The 20,835-nt window shown below is 42.6% G+C and overlaps 1 protein-coding gene across 1 annotated transcript in view; it reads left to right on the top strand.

Annotated features, from left to right (window-relative positions):
- col11a1b (collagen, type XI, alpha 1b) overlaps positions 1-20,835 on the top strand; it is an 84,228-nt gene that overhangs the window by 30,318 nt on the left and 33,075 nt on the right. The window contains exons 8-20 of the mRNA XM_072669049.1: positions 607-927; positions 6,739-6,798; positions 8,540-8,581; positions 9,653-9,715; positions 11,999-12,073; positions 12,598-12,681; positions 14,130-14,186; positions 15,010-15,063; positions 16,921-16,974; positions 18,952-19,005; positions 19,112-19,165; positions 20,526-20,579; positions 20,685-20,729. Coding sequence (XP_072525150.1) covers positions 607-927; positions 6,739-6,798; positions 8,540-8,581; positions 9,653-9,715; positions 11,999-12,073; positions 12,598-12,681; positions 14,130-14,186; positions 15,010-15,063; positions 16,921-16,974; positions 18,952-19,005; positions 19,112-19,165; positions 20,526-20,579; positions 20,685-20,729 — 1,017 coding nt within the window. The remainder of the gene's footprint in view (positions 1-606; positions 928-6,738; positions 6,799-8,539; positions 8,582-9,652; positions 9,716-11,998; positions 12,074-12,597; positions 12,682-14,129; positions 14,187-15,009; positions 15,064-16,920; positions 16,975-18,951; positions 19,006-19,111; positions 19,166-20,525; positions 20,580-20,684; positions 20,730-20,835) is intronic.

Genomic DNA, 20,835 nt, shown 5'->3' with positions numbered 1-20,835 from the left:
TTCACAATAATTTCCTTTTCTTCATTAAATCCGTGTGAGGAGAGGTTAACACAAATGCTGGACATGTTTGATAACGGGGGGGAGGAGGAGGTGGAGGAGGTGCAGGGGGCGTGTGCATAATATGGTAACACTTATATGAAGGTTGTCTAATCGAGAACACTAATATCAGCCATCAGAACACTGCCATAATGATATCTTAGCAGTTCACTCATTCAGCTTACAGCAGTATAGCCCCACCCATTCATCTTACGGCAGTATAGCCCCACCCATTCATCTTACGGCAGTTTAGCCCCACCCATTCAGCCTACAGCAGTTTAGCTCCACCCATTCAGCTTACAGCAGTTTAGCCCCACCCATTCAGCCTACAGCAGTTTAGCCCCACCTATTCAACCTACAGCAGGTTAGCTTCACCCCTATATCTTACAGCAGTTAGCCCCACCCATTGATATGTCCTGCATTGTGATGAATTCAAAAAGCACTTAGATATGTGGCCCAGAAGCAGTGTTTAATTGTTTTTCTGCACTAATCTGGATTATTTTATAAACCGGTTTAAATGTCTAACTGTGTCCTGACCGTTCCTCTGACCTCTTGCCCTCTCCCGAGCAGAACGTGTATGAAGAGGAGATTGTGGATGATTACATCACCGGGGTGGAGCAGGTCGGCGCTGATCCCACCGCGGCCGCAGCGGAAACGGTGGATAACGCGGAGACCGTGGAGACTGTGGAGACTAAGAGCACCTCTGGGTCAGAGGTCACGGATTTTAAGGAATACGATTTAAACGAGTACGAAGCGAAGGAGCTGAATCCCAATCATTACGATGATGGATTTTACGATTACAACACTAACGGAGCTAAACCCACCGAGTCTGTGTACGAGGATGAAATCGGGCCTGCCGTTCCAGCGGAGACGGGGTTTACAGAGAGCAGCGTAAGTGGGCATCGCCTGGATTCTTTTTAAGTTTCCAAAATGTGTGTTGCACCGCTTGTGTGTGTGTGTGTGTGTGTGTGTGTGTGTGTGTGTGTGTGTGGTTGTGTTCGACTGCAACTTTGTATTTAGTGCTTTGTGAGGACCAAATGTCCTCCTGGTGAAAGAAAAACATCAACGTTGTCTAGACGTGATGTCATTTGTCTGCTCTGTAGCTCAGATGTTCAGTATTCTGCTGATAACCGACAGACCTAAAAGATGGCCTACTGCTTACAGAGTTTACTATTATATCACTATTATTATTATTATTAGGTTCTAATTTAAGGCCGGTTTAGATTAGGGTCAGGGTTAAATTAGGGTAATCTTTAAACTAGGGACAATTCGGCTCAGGGTTAGTTCTGAATCAGACTGAGATTAGGGTCAGTTGAGATTAAAGTCTTCAAATTAAGGTCAGGTTGAGATTAGGGTCAGTGTCTAGATTAGGGTCAGTGTCTAGACTAGGGTCAGGTTTAGATTAGGGTCAGTGTTTAGATTAGGGTCAGGTTTAGATTAAGGTCAGATTAAGGTTTAGATTACGGTCAGGTTTAGATTAGGATCAGTGTTTAGATTACGGTCAGGTTTAGATTAAGGTCAGATTAAGGTTTAGATTACGGTCAGGTTTAGATTAGGGTCAGTGTTTAGATTAGGATCAGTGTTTAGATTACGGTCAGATTAAGGTTTAGATTAGGGTCAGTGTTTAGATTAGGGTCAGTGTTTAGATTAGAATCAGGTTTAGATTAGGGTCAGTGTTTAGATTACGGTCAGGTTTAGATTAAGGTCAGATTAAGGTTTAGATTAGGGTCAGGTTTAGATTAGGGTCAGGTTTAGATTAGGGTCAGATTAAGGTTTAGATTAGGGTCAGGTTTAGATTAGGGTCAGGTTGTGGGGTGTTGTGCAGTGTTGTGGTGTTGGTGAGGTTTTGGAGTGTTATTAAGGTGGGTTTTTTTGCAGCGTTATTGTGTTGTATTTTATTCCATGTTTTTACTGTTTTGCAGGGAAGTTTGCGTCAGTATTTGGGAGTAAACTTTGCAGTGCTATTTTTGTGTTTTTCAGTGGTATTGTTGTAAGATTTGCAGTGATTGTTATTGTTTTATGAATTACATTTACATTTAAGGCATTTAGCAGACACTCTTATCCAGAGCGGCTTACAAAAGTGCTTTGCTATTTACCCAAGAAAAAACTCAGCTAGTTTAAATAGACCAATAATTCAAAGATGCCTTTAATCTTAGATACTACTTAAACACAAGTCAGTAAGGAGACCACTCTGCTATTCGCCCAAGTCCTCTCAGAAGAGGAGGGTCTTCAGTCTGGGTTTGAGGACAGTGAGTGTTGGACTCTGCTGTCCGGACACCCAGGGGAAGTTCGTTCCTCCACTTCGGTGCAGGACAGTAAAAAGTCTGGACGTTCGTCTTCCGTGGATCTTAAAGGATGGCGGGTCGAGCCGAGCCGTACTTGAAGCTGGAAGGGCTCTTGGTGCAGATCGGCTTTTGACCATCGCCATCAAGTACGGAGGGGCTGGCTGGTCCAGTCTTGGCTTTGTAGACCAGAGTCAGGGTCTGAATCTGATGAGGGCAGCAGCTACAGGAAGCTACAGTGAAGAGGGAACGCAGCAGAGGAGGAGCTGAACATGACTGAACTTAGAGACGTTGACAGTATGATTTGTAGTATTTCGTGGTGATATTTGTGGCTTCTTTTTCCAGTGTTTTACAGAATTATTGTCATTTGCAGTTTTATCCTGGTGACATTCGCAATGTCTTTATGTTTTTACAGACATTTGGGGACACTTTTTATTGTGATCGGATTTGCAGTGTTATTATGATTGGATTTGCAGTGTTATTGTGATTGGATTTGAGTGTTATTATGATTGGATTTGCAGCATTACTGAGGTGAGTTGCAGTGTTATTGTGATTGTATTTACAGTGTTATTGTGATTGGATTTCCTATGTAATTGTGATTAGATTTGCAGAGGTGTGAATAGATATGCAGCGTTAATGTGATTAGATTTGCAGTGTTATTGTGATTAGATATGCAGCGTTATTGTGGTGAGTTGCAGCGTTAATGTGATTAGATATGCAGCGTTATTGTGGTGAGTTGCAGTGTTATTGTGATTAGATATGCAGCGTTATTGTGGTGAGTTGCAGTGTTATTGTGATTAGATTTGCAGTGTTGTGATTAACGCTGCAACTCACCACAATAACGCTGCATATCTAATCACAATAACACTGCAAATTTAATCACAACACTGCAAATCTAATCACAATAACACTGCAACTCACCACAATAACGCTGCATATCTAATCACAATAACACTGCAACTCACCACAATAACGCTGCATATCTAATCACATTAACGCTGCAACTCACCACAATAACGCTGCATATCTAATCACAATAACACTGCAAATCTAATCACATTAACGCTGCATATCTATTCACACCTCTGCAAATCTAATCACAATTACATAGGAAATCCAATCACAATAACACTGTAAATACAATCACAATAACACTGCAACTCACCACAATAACGCTGCAAATCTAATCACATTAACGCTGCAACTCACCACAATAACGCTGCATATCTAATCACAATAACACTGCAACTCACCACAATAACGCTGCAAATCTAATCACATTAACGCTGCAACTCACCACAATAACGCTGCATATCTAATCACAATAACACTGCAAATTTAATCACAACACTGCAAATCTAATCACAATAACACTGCAACTCACCACAATAACGCTGCATATCTAATCAGAATAACACTGCAAATCTAATCACATTAACGCTGCATATCTAATCATAACTCTGAAAATCTAATCACAATAACACTGCAACTCACCACAATAACGCTGCAAATCTAATCACATTAACGCTGCAACTCACCACAATAACGCTGCATATCTAATCACAATAACACTGCAAATTTAATGTGATTAGATTTGCAGCGTTATTGTGGTGAGTTGCAGTGTTATTGTGATTAGATTTTCAGAGTTATGATTAGATATGCAGCGTTAATGTGATTAGATTTGCAGTGTTATTCTGATTAGATATGCAGCGTTATTGTGGTGAGTTGCAGTGTTATTGTGATTAGATTTGCAGTGTTGTGATTAAATTTGCAGTGTTATTGTGATTAGATATGCAGCGTTATTGTGGTGAGTTGCAGCGTTAATGTGATTAGATTTGCAGCGTTATTGTGGTGAGTTGCAGTGTTATTGTGATTAGATTTTCAGAGTTATGATTAGATATGCAGCGTTAATGTGATTAGATTTGCAGTGTTATTGTGGTGAGTTGCAGTGTTATTGTGATTAGATTTGCAGAGTTATTGTGATTAGATATGCAGCATTATTGTGGTGAGTGGCAGTGTTATTGTGATTAGATTTGCAGAGTTATGAGTAGATATGCAGCGTTAATGTGATTAGATTTGCAGTGTTATTGTGGTGAGAGGTGCAGTGTTATTGAGGTGAGTTGCAGCGTTATTGTGATTGGATTTGCAGCGTTATTGTGATTGGATTTGCAGCGTTATTGTGATTGGATTTGCAGCGTTATTGTGATTGGAGTTGCAGCGTTATTGTGATTGGATTTGCAGCATTATTGTGATTGGATTTGCAGCGTTATTGTGATTGGAGTTGCAGCGTTATTGTGATTGGAGTTGCAGCGTTATTGTGATTGGAGTTGCAGCGTTATTGTGATTGGAGTTGCAGCGTTATTGTGATTGGAGTTGCAGCGTTATTGTGATTGGAGTTGCAGCGTTATTGTGATTGGAGTTGCAGCGTTATTGTGATTGGAGTTGCAGCGTTATTGTGATTGGAGTTGCAGCGTTATGATTAGATATGTAGCATTATTGTGATTAGATATGCAGTGTTATTGTGATTAGATATGCAGTGTTATTGTGATTAGATATGCAGTGTTATTGTGATTGCACATCCAATCAAAATAACACTGCAACTCTCACCGCAATAACACTGCATATCCAGTGTTATTCTGATAAGGTTTCCAATCTAATCACAATTACATTGGAAATCCAGAGTTATGATTAGATTTGCAGTGTTGTTGTGGTGAGATTAGCAGCGTTATTGTGATTAGATTTCCAATATTACTGTGATTGGATTTCCTATGTAATTGTGATTAGATTTGCAGAGTTATGATTAGATATGCAGTGTTATTGTGATTAGATATGCAGCTCTATTTTTGGCTTTTTTGAACTGTTATTATTGTGGAAATTGCATTTATACGTTTGGTTCTTTTTTCTGGTGAGATCTGCAGTTGTTGTGGCTAGCTGTGGTATTGTGTTGTGTTTCTTCTGTAGTCAATTTGACGTCATTATTGTGGTGTTTTTGTACCATTTTTGTAGTGAGTTTTTCAGTGTTATTGTGGGGTGTGTTGTTGCGGGGTGTACTATTTTTGTACATTATTTTGGTGCCGGAGTTTTGGAGTTTGTACGATATTTTCTGTAGGGAATTTAGTTTTTGTGGTGAGATTTGCAGCATTCTTGCAGTGTTTTTAATAGTGTTGTTATATAATAATTTTGTAGAGATATGTTGAACCTTTATTGTGTCTTTTACAGCGGTTTTGGGGTGAGATTCTCAATGTTATTTTAATCTGATGCTGAGCTTTGCAACATGTTCATGGTAGATTTTGCATATTTTTTGTGGTGAGATTTGTTCTGTTGCAGTAGTGTGTTTAGTGTGTACTATTTGTAATGAATTTTGCAGCGTTTCTGTGGTGAGATTTGCAGGGTTATGTTGGTCTGATTTTTATATTGATTTCATAGTGAAATTTTCACCTTTATTATGGAGTGTTTTGCATTGTTTTGTGGTGTGATTTGCAAGTTTGTTGTTGTGGTGTGTTGGTGTGTGTGGTATTGTGTTTTTACAATCTCTGTTGTTCATTTTTCCTCATTGTGTTGTTTTTTGTAGTAAATTCTTCAGTGTTACTGTGGTGTGTTTTATACTGTTTATACAACACGTCCTGCAGTGAATTTAGTTTTTGTGGTAAGATTTGCAGTTTTCAGTTCTGTTGTGAATTTTGTCTTACAGTGGTGTGTTTATACTGGTTTAATGTGTTGTGGTGTTCGTTGGAGCCTTGTTTTGAGTGTGTTTTGGACTGTTCTACTATTTTGAAGAGATTTTTGGCAAATTCTGCAAAAAACTGTAAAATGTTCATGTTCTCTGTCATTCTGGTGACATTTACACCCCACAAAGAGAGGAATACACACACATACACACACACACACTCACACTCAAACACACAGTGTCTGTAGGATCATCACACTGTGCTTTTTTCTGCTAGTTTCTCATCGACTGGAGAGAAAGCAAACATGATGTACTGATGATTAAATATTACTCATTAATGTCCATATCTGGGCTGTTTTCCACATGTTCTCTAAGCTCAGATCAGATCAGATCAGATCAGATCAGATCAGATCACACCACAGCGCGAGAAGTTGGTGTTGCTTTAAAACCAACATCCCAAATCTTCCTAATCTGACTAAACTACATTTAATTCAACATGTAAATAAACCATCAAATATTGAGTTCTACATAAATCATGAACATACAAGAATATGTAAATAAACATGATTAATGAACACACTCTAATAGGCCATCCTAATTATCACGCCTGAAGTATTTGATGAAGCATGTGCTCAGTCTTGATGAACATCTGGATCACTGTAATGCACTGTATGGTGTTTAGTGGTCGTGGTCAGTGGTCAGTGAGGAACGCCCGTCTGACTGAGCTCTTCTCGTGTGTTGCTGATTCTGTAGGTGGGCGGCGGTTACGGAGGTGAGAAAGGGCAGAAGGGCGAGCCTGCAGTCATCGAGCCGGTAAGACACATCTCTCCTTCTCAGTGTTAATTCAGCCAGCTGCAGATTAATCAGGACTGAATGGGATTTTTACCAGAGCTGTGAACAGTAGTTACTAAAGAACGCAATTGTGGGCAGAGCTTGTAGACCTGCGTGTGTGTGTGTGTGTGTGTGTGTATATATATATATATATATATATATATATATATATATATATATATATATATATATATATATTATATATATATATATATATATATGTGTGTGCATTTTCTGCAGATTATATACAAAAGGTTTTCTGATGGCCTGTGAAATAGCAAATGACCCGTTGCACTATTGGTGGATTTACAGCCATGCTGTTCCACCATTGGTCAATTTGAGCCATGCTGTGCTGCTATTAGTGGATTTTTAGCCATGCTGGTTCCCTATTGGTGGATTTTTAGCCATGCTGTTAAAGGTAAAAAAGGTAAAGGTGCACGTATTTGTCACTGTACAGTGTGGACTGTACAGTGAAATGTGTCCTCCGCATTTAACCCATCTGGTAGTGAACACACACTCACACACACACATGTGTTAGGGGCAGTGAGTACACACACACACCCAGAGCGGTGGGCAGCCAACTCCAGCGCCCGGGGAGCAGAGAGGGTAAAGGGCCTTGCTCAAGGACCCAACAGTGGCAGCTTGCCGAGCCCGGGAATCGAACCCACAACCCTGTTATCGATAACCCGGCGCTTTAACCGCTGAGCCACCACTGCCCCACTGTTCTGCTATTAGTGGATTTTTAGCCATGCTGTGCTGCTATTAGTGGATTTTTAGCCATGCTGTTTCACTATTGGTGGATTTTTAGCCATGCTGTTTCACTATTAGTGGATTTTTAGCCATGCTGTTTCACTATTGGTGGATTTTTAGCCATGCTGTTTCACTATTGGTGGATTTTTAGCCATGCTGGTTCACTATTAGTGTATTTTTACCTGTACTGTTCTCTTATTGGTGGATTTTTAGCACACTATTACACTGCTAGTGGAATTTTTGTCAGGCTGTTTTCCTATTACCTTTTGCTGTACTGATCTCTGATTGGTGGAATGTGTAATCACACACATTCTTCTGTTGAGAGATTTTTTACTTCTGTCTCCTACAGAAGGGTTCATGCCATCCTGTTTTCCTATTGGTAGATGTTTAACTGTGGGCAAAGCAGAGGCACATTAAGGCCCCTAATGCCCAGATTTCAAAACCACAGAATCAGAATCAGTTTCAGTGTGAGAGCGGCGGTACAGCAGAGGACAGAGGAATGTGATGAGGGCACGGCCACAGTTCTCTTCCAGGTGTGCTGAAACTTGGCGAATAAGACCAGAACTTAATAAACTTCTGCTGGGGCAGTTTCTTCTCGTTCTGGTCCGTCTAGCCCGGCTCTGTTTTCACTGCACTGGCAGAACCAGCCCACTCCAGTAGCTCTGCTGTGTTAGAAGAGACCGGTCTCTGGGAGTGTTTCAGGAAAGAACACTGTGGTTCTGTCTTCTCTCCGCAGACCAACACCTTTAAAGTCTCACTGTCCTTACTCACGTGTGAGTTTTGGCAGCCTGTGACCTTTCATCACTTTCTGAAACTGTGGAAAATCTGCAGTAGAACGGGCCTCATCTCAGCCTTCTTCTCGCCTTCCACGTCTTTTTTCACCCTGCTCTCAGTCAGATTTACAGCCTCCCGTAAAGCTACTGTATTCATTTTTTCCTCTTCTCACACTCTGTCTGCTTCCATTCTTTTGCAGGGAATGCTTATAGAAGGACCCCAAGGACCTCCAGGCGCTGCCGTGAGTAAATGAGCTTTTTCCCACACTCTGTTCACACTCCGGACGAGAGCGCTGCTGCCTTAAACCACAGTCACACCGGACCTTCAGCTTTCACCTGTTATCTGTATGAGGGTGGAGCAGTCAGTCAGTCAGTCAGTCAGTCAGTCAGTCAGTCAGTCAGTCAGTCAGTCAGTCAGTCAGTCAGTCAGTCAGTCAGTCAGTCATTTTGCTGGCTAGCTCAGCTTTTACAGTTAGTTTTTTCTGCATCCTGTTTGTTGAATGAACTCAAAACTATGTGACCATCAACTCATAAACTGATATGTGAAGAGATTACTACAAACCATGGTCTCATTTATGCCCTTAATCTATTCATTCGTGGCATAATTAATGAGCATACACTAGATGTCTAAAAGTCTGTGGACACCCCTTTTAATGAATGCATTCAGCTACTTTAAGCTGCATTCATTGCTGACACAGATGTGCAAATGCACACACAGCTTGTCTAGTCCCTGTAGAGAAGAAGTACTGCCAATAGAATAGGACCCTCTGGAGCAGATCAACATCATGACCCTATTGGCTCCATGCTGCCTAATGCCAGGTGTGGGCTAGAGGAGGGGTATAAAGCCCCCCAGCATTGAGCTGTGGAGCAGTGGAAGAACTGTGGAGCTCCATGGTGGAAGAGCTCCATCCAGTACTTTTGGGATGAGCTGATCATTCAACATCCTGGCCTCACTAATGCTTATGTGGCTGAATGCAATCATATCCTCACATTAATTTTCCTCCAGAATCTAGTAGAAAGTCTTCTTCTTCAGTTACTACAACAAAAGCAGGATCAACTCTTTATTACACTTGATTTCAGAAGAACCAATGAATGAGCAGGTGTCCCAATACTTTTGTCCATTTAGTGTAAGTTGTCTAATACCTTTTCACCTGATTATATAACTGTGTGGCCTTACTAAGCTAATTCATGGCTGCAGTATATTATCTAGTGCTCTGTATATTATCTTGTGGCCTCTATATATTCGTTTGTGGTGGAAACTCACAGAGAGAGAACCTGGGCCAAAGACAGTGACATATCCATCTGCTCCACAGGGTCTTCCCGGTTCTCCAGGTGTCCAGGGTGCTCCAGGAGCTCGTGGAGATCCAGGAGATAGAGTAAGTAGAGCTTCAGTTTTGCAAACCTTTTTTATTGGTGGTTGGACGTCCAATCGGGATACTTGCTTTTTTGTAGGTGTACAGGTGTACACTGACCGATGTGTGTTTGGGCACGAGCTCGGAGCGTGCTGGCTACCTAGTGACGCTGCATCAGCAGCAGCTGGATTCACCTGTCGGAGGAGACGTGCTGGTCTTCCCCCTCCTTGTCTTGGAGGCAATGCTAGTGATGGGGGAGTTCACAGGAAGGAGGGTTGGGTTACTGGTTTTCTAAACTGGGTGGATTCAATTCTTTTTAGCTGCTGACTGACCTTCAGTCCATCAGGAGATCTCTGTTTCAAATGATCCATCTGCACGGTTCCCAAAGTTCCTACTCAAGCTGTGTGACGGTGTTAGGGAGTAATGCGAGCCTTTAAGGTTAAGAGTGAAGGGGTTAAAGTAAGCGTCCCGGGGGCTGAAGGAGGTCAAGCGGTTTAACGTCTCCACAGAGATCTGAGAATGGACCTCCCGGAGCGGCTGTAGCAGCTGTGTGGAAGCTGAACTTCCTGCATTCAGTTTCCAGTGAAGTAAACTCATGGAATATAACACAGGACCCCGGTGGAGGGTATGTGTGTGTGTTGGTGTGTGTGTGTTGGTGTGCGTGTGTGTGTCTCTGTTAAATTACTGATTTTGTTGTATACACCAACCAGCCATAACATTAGTACCACTGCAGCTGAGGTGAAGAACACTGATCTGGGTCCAGCAGCTCCTGTTAGGGCTGGATCTACATATCAGTCAGTGAGTGAACAGTCAGCTCTTGAAGGTGATGAAGGTGATGAAGGTGATGAAGCAGGAAAAATCAACAAGCGTAAGAATCTGAGACGTTTTGACCAGAACCATATGATTTTGACCAGAACCATATGATGTTCTGGAGAACATCTCCAGAACATCAGACAGGCCTTGTGGGGTGTTCTCTCCCGGTATGCAGCGGTCAGTACCTACCAAAAGTGCTCATAGGATGGACAACCGGTGAACTGGTGACAGGGTCATGGGTGCCCAAGACTCATTGATGCTCATGGAGGCTCCGCCCACCTCACAGCTTACAGGTCCTAAAGGATCTGCTGCTAACGTTAGTCTTGGTGCCGGTTCCACAGCAGGACACCTTCAGAGGTTAATGGGTCAGAGCTGTTTGAGATTTCATGATGCCTTAATTCCAAACTCCATGAGGTCAGAAGGTCAGAAGCGTACACCTGTGAGAGAATGTATATGTGGGCGGAGCCTGGACAGGTCAGTCTTCACCTGTTTCTTGTTGGTTCTGGATGTGGAAACTCACTCTGTCTCAGTTCTGGACGGTTTCAGAGAGCCCCTCCTCACTGCACTGAAATCTGGCCAGCAGTTTATTTTTCCTGGCTGCCTCCCGCTGGATTAACCCCTTCCAGTGCATTCTGGGAAAGGGTAAGGAGGGCGTCCCACGTCCCTCAACACAAAGAGCTTTCTGTCTGAAGGGGGAAGTGATTACACACACTCTCTCTCTGTCTGTGTTTGATCATCACTGACTCCTGAGAGAGGGAGGGAGGGGGGGGGCGGGGGAGAAAGAGAGAGAGAGGAAGAGAGTTAGTATGGGTCACTTTTAGTGGTGTTGGACACTTCCCTTGACCTGACTCTCTAACACACAATCACACACTCTTTGATTTGTGACACATACAGTGTACACTAGGGGGCAGCATGTGTAGTACTCACTGCACCTTCAGTACACACACACACACACACACACACACACACACAGACATACACACTCATATGGGAGTAATTTAGAGTGTGTGGCATCTGAGAAATCAGAGAATAGCCTTCCTGCTTTATGTGTACACACACACACACACACACACACACACACACACACACACATATACTTTAGCCTCCCTATGGAATGTTACTGTCATTATAAGCTTATACACACACACACATACGGTGGGAAATTAAAGCACTTAACAACACTACACACAAACAGGCTGAGAGTGTATGTGTGATAAGTGTGTGTGCAGCTGAACGAGAGTCGAAACACACTGTAGAATTACTGTGAGGCTCAGAAACACACTGACACACACACACACACACACACATACACTCCTGATCCCCTTCATCTAAACTTTACGCTGTACAATTTACGCTGTGCACTTTACGCTGTATACTTTACGCTGTACAATTTACGCTGTGCAGTGCGTTTCTCAATTGGATTTTTTTTTTATGGTTTAATTTATTTCTTTGATTATTTTATACTTTAATCCCTTTGTGTTCTCCTTCTCTCAGGGTCCTGCCGGGCGTCCGGGTCTGCCAGGTGCTGATGGCGCTCCAGGCCCATCTGGCACTGTCATCATGCTGCCGGTGAGCTCTCCACACTTACACTCACACCCCTTTCCTTCCTGTTTCCTACTGCTTCAAAAACCATCATGGAGCTTACAGCAGTTTAGCTCCACCCACTCAGCCTGCAGCAGTTTAGCTCCACCCACTCAGCCTGCAGCAGTTATACAACCCACACTACATTAGGAATAAGGTACAATACAGGGTAGCCAATCAGAACAGAGGTTATTTATATATTCCAGTCTTGCAGCTTGATTAATCCTACAGGATGAAGACAGGCTGAAAAATGGCCGTGTAGAAATGAACTCTGATAGATAAACTCATGGAAATGTTTTGAGATGTTTCTATTGGGCCGTTCATCATAAAGCCCGCTTGCCGGATTCAGAATCTCTTACATGATGTTTTATTTCCGTGCCAGTTGAGACTTCAGACTTCAGACTGGAGAGACTGGGACTCTTTACTGCTCAGACTAAATGCACATAAGCGTAAACGTGTTGAAATCAGCAGTGTTTGGGACGGTGTGTTGAGTGGTGTGTTCTTGCTGACAGTTCCGGGCTGGTGGAGAAGCTTCCAAAGGCCCCGTGGTGACGGCACAGGAGGCCCAGGCCCAGGCCATCCTCGCCCAGGCCAGGGTAAGTGCCACTCTGGAGGGGAGCTCCTGTTTGTAGGCCCACTGGCCCACTATGTCACGCCTCATGCTCTTAATGACTCGTGTGTACGAGCCCTTTTAAAGGTGCTGTTAAAGCTGGCTGCGGTTTATAGGCTCTCAAACTCTCTGTGGCACAAAAAGCTGCATGTGAGGGCTGAAAGCTGCGCACTGAACATGGAGGGGAACACAGGACTCTATAAAGGGCCCTGCTTCAGGAAAACGCATCACTGGGGTAATTTGGGACGGGGTGTTCTTTTTTCTTAAATTCAAAAAGTCAGGAGAACATAGAAGTAAAATTCTTAATTATATTTCATTATTCGCTCAAATATTTACACCAATGAAGATCAGAGAGTCAGTTTCAGTTTTTAACATTAATTAATAAAACTGTATCACAATGCAGAATCCAGATCAGAACATACTATTATTACTCCTGATAATAATATTGGTGTTTGTATTATTTAATATTGATAAATAAAGCATTTAATAAGAGTGCTTTATTAAGGGTGCTTCATGCTTACCTAGTTTTATATTAAAAATTGCTGTATGGAGGCGGGACTTCAGTCATATGGAGTTTTATACCTGAAGTTTGACCCTTTAGAGTGTTTAGAGTGTTTAAGGAAATTTTATCCAGTGAAACAGATTTATGCCATTCCCACTTTTCCATCAGTTTTTGGTTGGTAGAACGGTTTCTGGTGTTGAAGGTTAATGATCTGTCAGGGTTTCTGGATGTTCATAGAGCATTTCTATATGAAATTCCAGAATGTTCATTCATTTATTCTGACTAAATTTGGGCTTTTCACATTTGGTATTTTTAAACAAATGCTTTAATTTGAGAACATTTTATGTCTCATTAATGAAATGTTATCTATCACTTTGTATGAATAGATTACATTTTTGTGGGAAAGTTACTCCCAACGTTTTCATTAGATTAGTGTAAGATTAGTGTCTCACAGGGAACGTTGCGTCACACGTTTTTGGGATGTTTCTTGAGCATAATTTCTGTTTTGTTACAGACTAACCTTCCTGGAACCTTTTAAAAACGTTGTTTTATCAGAGGTCTAAAAATAAGTGGAATATTCTTGTTCTGGGGAATATTAGACATGTTGTCTAGATTAAAGATAATGTTTCTATCAGGTAAGACGTAATGTCTGAAAATGCTTTATTAGGCTACTTTAGTGTCCAACTGCTAGATCAGTCTTTCAGAATCAGGTCTGTTGGATATTCCTGAACGCCTCCACCCAGGCTGAGGAGAGTTTGTTGTGATGTAGATGCAGGTATGCAGGTATTTGATGAGGTGAGCTACATTAGCCTCGTAGCTCCAGCGTGTGTCTGATGGACTGTGTGTAAGGAACGATGCAGCGGTAGACCTATAGAACATTTTGCATAGTGTGGATTAGTGCTGGTTTCTGATTGGCTGCTCTATTCCCACAGCTGTCCATGAGAGGCCCCCCTGGGCCAATGGGATTGACGGGACGATCCGGTCCAGTGGTGAGTGTCTCCAAACAGAACAACTGCTATTGATGGAAAACACAGTAGGACCTGCTGGACTGCTCGACATTCATAAACTGTTTTATAGCTACTGTCAAGCCATGCACACACACACACACACACACACTCACACACACACACACACTCACACACACACTCACACTCAGACTGTATATATCGATTTGTCATTCTCCTTTTTTCTCTCAACCCCCCGCAGCTCTGTAGCTCTCAGGCGGAGTGCAGCAGGAGCATGTGTTTAACTCATATGGATGTGATTTATGAGCAGAAGACACACACTGGTTGTCAGATGCTGTGGTGTTTTCTCGGTTTATCTGCTGTTTTGGCTTCCTGTTCTCGCTCCTGATGTCTTTCTCAATTTTCTCTGTTTTTCCTTCACAAGATGAAAAACAGCTAAACTTCTCAGTTTTCCAAACAAACATGTCTGAAAAGAAGCGACCGAGTGTGGACAGGAGGTCCAAACACTGAAACCATGATATCATCCAGTGAAGTCCTCTAATATCTATAGAATCTAATATCTCCCAGTCTGAGTTCACTGTAACCGAAATCCAGACATATTTACACCTTTTACATCATTTCATCCACAGAAAGTCTTTTATTACAGTAAGGCTTTCAGTTACAGTCCTCTCAGAATCAGAGAGATTAGATATATCAAGCAGATTTGGGAAGATTTAATTCATTATGTGCAGTGAAGGTGTTTGTGAGTCATGCTAAAGAGCCTGGTGTGTGTGTGTGTGTGTGTGTGTGTGTGTGTGTGTGTGTGTGTGTGTGTGTGTGTGTGTGTGTGTGTGTGTGTGTGTTTCAGGGTGGTCCTGGAGCACCTGGCCTTAAAGGAGACAGTGGTGATTCTGGCCCTCAAGTAAGTAGCATTATTTCATCAATCCAGCCAGCTGTTAAACATCTGTCCATCCCTTTCACTTGTGGGATATTCATATATGAAGTATTGGGACAGTGAGATTAAATACTGAGGACTTCAGTGTTTAAGTGTTTCAGGACATGCACTGCGTATTTTAGTGACTCCTGGGCTTGTCTTTCATTTTCATCCCTGTTATTGAGACGGTTAATAATGCAGTGATCATCAGGCCTGACTCAGAAGCTGTCAGAAAGCCAGTACTTTCTGACAGGAAAAGGACGAGGAAGTAAAGCATGACTCTACAGACAGATCTTCAGGGTTTAAAGGTTAAGACACGAAGATGGAAAGTTAAATACACTCTGAGATTAGATTAGATACTTTCTCTAGCAACAGCTTTAAACATCTTCCCAAATAACAAAGTAACTCAAAATAACTTCTTAAACAACAGCCTTAACACATGGGCATGATAAGAGGACTGTACCTAAATAAATAGATAAATACTAATTAAATACCTACTTCGATAACGGATCAATCAATAAATAAAGAGATTTTCCAAATAGTGACTGACCATAAGGTATCTTTCACAATATTGCTTAAGATGTGGATTCCAGTTTTTTCACAAACATTTTTTGGATTGTTTTCATTTTTAGTCAGTCAGTGATTCTCATTGGCTGATGTGATACAAACTAACACGACAGTACCACTACCGTTTACCCTGTTTACCGCGTTTACCACGTTTACATAGACAATGTATTAAATTTGTTATTAACTTTCCCGTCGCTGCCACTGTGATCCGAGGTGGTTGAATCCTGGCTCAGGCTGTTTGCCATCAGCAGCCGGAGTCAGAGAGAGCACAGTCAGCCTTGATCTGTCAGGGGAGGGCTGATGGCACTTCCACCCCACTTCACTCCTGGTGTGATGTTGGTCAGCACAGGCGTCTGTTAGCTGTTGTACTGGAGCTGGGGAGCTGAGCCAAGCTTTCCTCCGAGAGCACTGGATACCTAGTGATGCTGCATCAGCAGCAGTTGGAAAAGAGGCTAGGGCCGACTTCACCAGTGTCGGAGGAGACTTGTGCTAGTCTTTAGCCTCCTAGTAATGGAGGCACTGCTAGTGATGGGGGAGTTGACATGAAGGGGGATTGGGTAATTGGCTTTCCGAACTGGGTGGAAAAATGGAGTAAAATTTAGAAAAAAAATGTTAAAAAAATTATTATTACTAATATTAACCTTCCCATCTGATTGACAGGGGTTTATTTATGTAAACTCATCCCTCTGCTTTTGCTGTGGTCTGAAGTGTAGTCTGAGCTGATCCTGCAGTGTAGCGCTTAAATGTTGAGGTTGGAATCTGGTGGAAACAGTGGATTACGCTCTGAGCGTTTTCTGTGGTTTTGGTGAAGGTTGTTTTAGGGTTTTTCTTCACAGCTCTGCATCTTGTCCTGTCCTTAACCACAGCTGTTTTCAACAAACCTGCTCATTGCTGGTTTGGAACACCAGTGTGTTTTTAGGAATGGCTGGTTTTACTTTAAGTCGTGGTTCCTCTTCAGTTTTTCCCTTTTAGCACCCAAATGCCTTTTTTTACAGACAGTAAAAGCTGAGTGAGATGCCTTCCCAAATTAAGTATAGAGACCATCCCCAGAGAAGTTGAGATACCATCCCCAATGAATTTGACACTGCCCCAATGAAGTTGAGATACCATCTCGGATAAAGTTGACAGAACTTCAGATACCTTCTTAAATAGTAAAAGAACTGTAATTAGGAAAAGGCTATGGGTGTCACCTTCATAGTGACATTGGTTTTAGCTCATTTATGGTTTATTTGGTTTATTCATGATCTTGACTACTGAATGTCTTATTTGTGTTTTTAGGGTCCAAGAGGTCTCCAGGGTCCCACTGGCCCACCTGGCAAACTAGGAAAGAGGGTAAGAGCCTGGTGACTCCAGTCATGTCAGCAGAGTGTTTTAAAGGCCGGTTAAGCTGAGTTACATGCTCAGTTGCAGCATTACGACTGGCAGGGGATTGAAGTGGTTTGTCAGTGGACCAAAGCAAGTTTAACTTGGGATAACGACAGAGGGGTTAAATATATGTATATATGTGGGAGAAGCTGTTTGGCCCTCAGACAGCTTGTTGGAAACATGTTCTTAAGTTACAGACTGACGGCTACCCCATAATCTGAGCTCAGCGACCAGAGCGTTGAAATATACACTGCCTGTCTGAGAGCACCTTGCCTTCTTTTTAAAGGCTGCTTTAAAATTAAGCCTAAAAACAGCAGAGCTTCAGTGATGATGAAGAGCACGAAGAGCCTAAATACTGATCTGACAGTGTTCTCTTCTGAGACTGAAGCTCTACTGCTCCTCTACTCTTCTGCTCAAGTCTAAATATTATATTTATATTTGTGAGAGTGAGTTTGTCTACTGAAATGTTTTGCTTGTTTTAGGAATTGTTTATAAAATATATAAACTAATCTGCCAATTTTATAGGGACAATTACTAATTTAAATATCTAAATTGGTAATTAAATTCAAATTTCTTATTTATTAGTATTAGTGTAGTTTTCAACTGCCGTTGTCCCAAAGCAGCTTTACAGGAATCAGTAATAAAACGAAAGATCAACAAAACATAAAACTATAAAAAAAGACCCCCAGTTGAGCAAACCAAAGACCACAGTGCAGGAAAACCTCCCTCAGAGCTGGAGGAGGAGGAACCAATACTCACAAGGGGGGACCCATCCTCCTCTGGATACAATCATTTACATTTACATTGATGGTATTTAGCAGACGCTCTTGTATTACACAGGTGGGCCAATGTAGTGTTAGGCGTCTTGCCCAAGGACTCTTATTGGTGTAGCTCAGCATAGTCACCCAGACTGGGAATCGAACCCCAGTCTCCCACATGGTGCGGTAGCTCAGTGGCAGGTAGTGGTGTTATCTGTTGTGCCATACAAACCACCACATCATAATATAGTATAACTAATAGAACTATAGTGATGAAAGTAATGATGGGTAATGGAGGTAATAATAACAGTGGCAGATTTAAGAGTTAAGAGTGCCTATAAACATAGTAACATAGTCCGTAGCAGGAGGGTGGGCAGCTGGTCTGACACTGGTAGCAGGAGACTGCAGCGGTCGGTCCTCCAACAGGTCAGGCTGGATAAGTGGACGGTCATTTACTGGGAGAAGGTAAAGAGACAGAGTTGGTTATGATTGGATTCATGGAGGGCAGAGAATGTTAAGCAGTATCAGAGTGTGTCTGACGACTCCAGCAGGTCTGACTATAACAGTCTAATTAAAAGCAGAGAGCCAGAAGGTAACACAGACATGTACATTAGGTTAAATATAACTTTTAATATCTCAGAATTAGAAATATTGGATATTTAGACTAAATGTAAGAAGGCTTCACTTGTTAAGATGTCACTGTTTTGCAGTGTTGGGTTTAATGTAGTAAGATTTGACAAATCAATAAAGAAAACATGGCTGTATTCAGTATTTTAGAAACGAGAGGCAGCGTAGGACTGAAGCATCCCATCGCTTCACTCTCGTTCTGAAGACCTTTTAGTCTTATGACTTGGCTGTTCCACCTTCCACTGTAAAAATATAGCATGGTAAGCCACCTTTCCTCAGCACCAGAGTCTCTACATATCCCACCGAGTGTGGGACAGATGCTTCTTTGACATGGTTTACTCACAGTTGTGTAACAAATGCTGTAATAACTTCAGACTTTTAGACTCTTTTGGAGCCTCCTAGACTCAACACGTTCTCCTTATGCTACCTTTGGTCCACTTCTTCTCACCTAAAAGCACCTCCGAGTCTTCCACAGATGTCCGCGGTCGTTTTAAACATATGTTAAGCATATTAGCCTTCTGGCACCACGTGACGCTGTGGGGTAATGATGTTCCTGCAGGGCCGCTCTGGAGCGGATGGAGCCAGAGGAATGCCGGGTGAAGCGGGAGCCAAGGTAGACTTTCTAACCCTCTTACAGCCCTGGATCTTATGTGGTTTTCTAGGAGGAATAAAGACGAGTTGCTGTTGCTGGAATTATCACTGTCCTTGTGTTGTAACAGGGCGACCGAGGATTCGACGGGCTTCCAGGGTTACCTGGTGAGAAAGGACATAGGGTGAGTTCTAAGTGTGGACTGTATGAACTTGTGTGTTAATGCTGTCAGCCAAAACCTCATATCTCCAAAAAAGCAAATTTCAATGGAAGTCAATGCAATTTTATCCCAAGTAATTTTTTCTATTGGTCCTTCATCTTGGAGCTGTAAAAAAGTGAAAAACTGTAAAACTGGAGCTCAGGTTTTTGTGTGACTATGGATTAATGTCATGGTATTTTCCACTGTGTGAAATAATGAGATGTGGTGGTAAAGTGGAATTTGAATGAGAAGAGAAACATTAATAATAACGTAAATGTTTCAATATTTAAGTCACATGATATGAAATATTATTATTATTTGTCCAATTACAAACCAGGTGATTTATACAGCATCCTGCAGATCCAATCAGAGTAGGATTTGACCTTAAAGCTCCTCCCACACCACATGTCACAACTCAACTGTGATTGGGAGCTGAAATGAGTCCAGATTTGTGTTTTAGGACCGTTTTCCTCTCAGTGTCCTAATCACGATCTAAGATTACAGATTGGACTCCACCAGCTAGGACAGCACTGGCTCAGGGGTCAGAGCACTGGGTTTATTGATCACAGCATTGTGGGTTTGATACCCAGGTTCACTAAGCTGCCCCTGTTGGGCCCTTGACCCTTTCTGCTCTGTAGGTTAATGCTCTAATGGACTAAGAATTAGCTCCCAATAAGACACTTCAGTCTCACGCAAACACAAACACTGTGTGTATACCCCTCTAGCTCACGCCTGGCATTAGGCAGCATGGTGCCAATAGAGTCATGATGTTGATCTGCTCCAGAGAGTCCTATTCTATTGGCAGTACTTCTTCTCTACAGGGACTAGACAAGCTGTGTGTGTGCATTTGCACATCTGTGTCAGCAGTGGGTGCAGCTGAAAGTAGCTGAATGCCTTCATTAGAATTAGAACATTTTTGGTGGCCTGAAGTTGAGCTGCAGAGGTCCTGCAGGAATGAGCTAACTCAGCACCAGCTCGTGGCCCTCGAGTCTCTGAGTTCACTCCACTGGAATGGCTCAGAGTTTATCGCGTCTTCATGTCTGCTGGAGTCCGTTTAGCATTTCTGCGGGTCTGAGCGCCCATTAGCAGGGTGTGCAGGGCTGCGCTCGCGCCAAAATACAGAACGCACCATAGATCACAGAGTGAGGAGTGTATTTCCAGCTTCCTAATCCTGGCCTGTGTAATTACAGAGCCTCAGACAGGCCCAGCTGCTCCGAGAGAGGAAGCCTCGACAGCGCTCACGAGCCGTACTTAACAATGCAGCCTGAGCCGCCGAGGATAATGAGCACTTTCTCCTTCTGCACCTCTGTCATTTCACTCACTCTCTCCTTCTCACATCCTGCAGGGAGAGCAGGGCCCCATCGGTCCTCCAGGATCTCCAGGAGAAGACGGACCCAGAGTGAGTGATCCTCAGAGACCGGGGAATGCCTGGGACTGTTGTGAGAGTGTGTGTTTGTGTTTGGAAGTGTGACTCTCTCTGAAAGTGTGTGTTGTCCCTTTGTAGGGCGAGGATGGAGAGATCGGACTGAGGGGGATGCCAGGAGAGAGTGTAAGCTTCTTCATCTCCACCTACAAACCAGCTTGAGCGCCCAGAGCCCTCACAGTGTCTCTCTCTCTCTCTCTCTCTCTCTCTCTCTCTCTCTCTCTCTCTCTCT

The sequence above is a fragment of the Salminus brasiliensis genome, chromosome 23, assembly GCF_030463535.1.
Source record: "Salminus brasiliensis chromosome 23, fSalBra1.hap2, whole genome shotgun sequence".
Lineage (NCBI taxonomy): Eukaryota > Metazoa > Chordata > Actinopteri > Characiformes > Bryconidae > Salminus > Salminus brasiliensis.
This window is presented reverse-complemented; position numbering and strand designations above follow the sequence as displayed.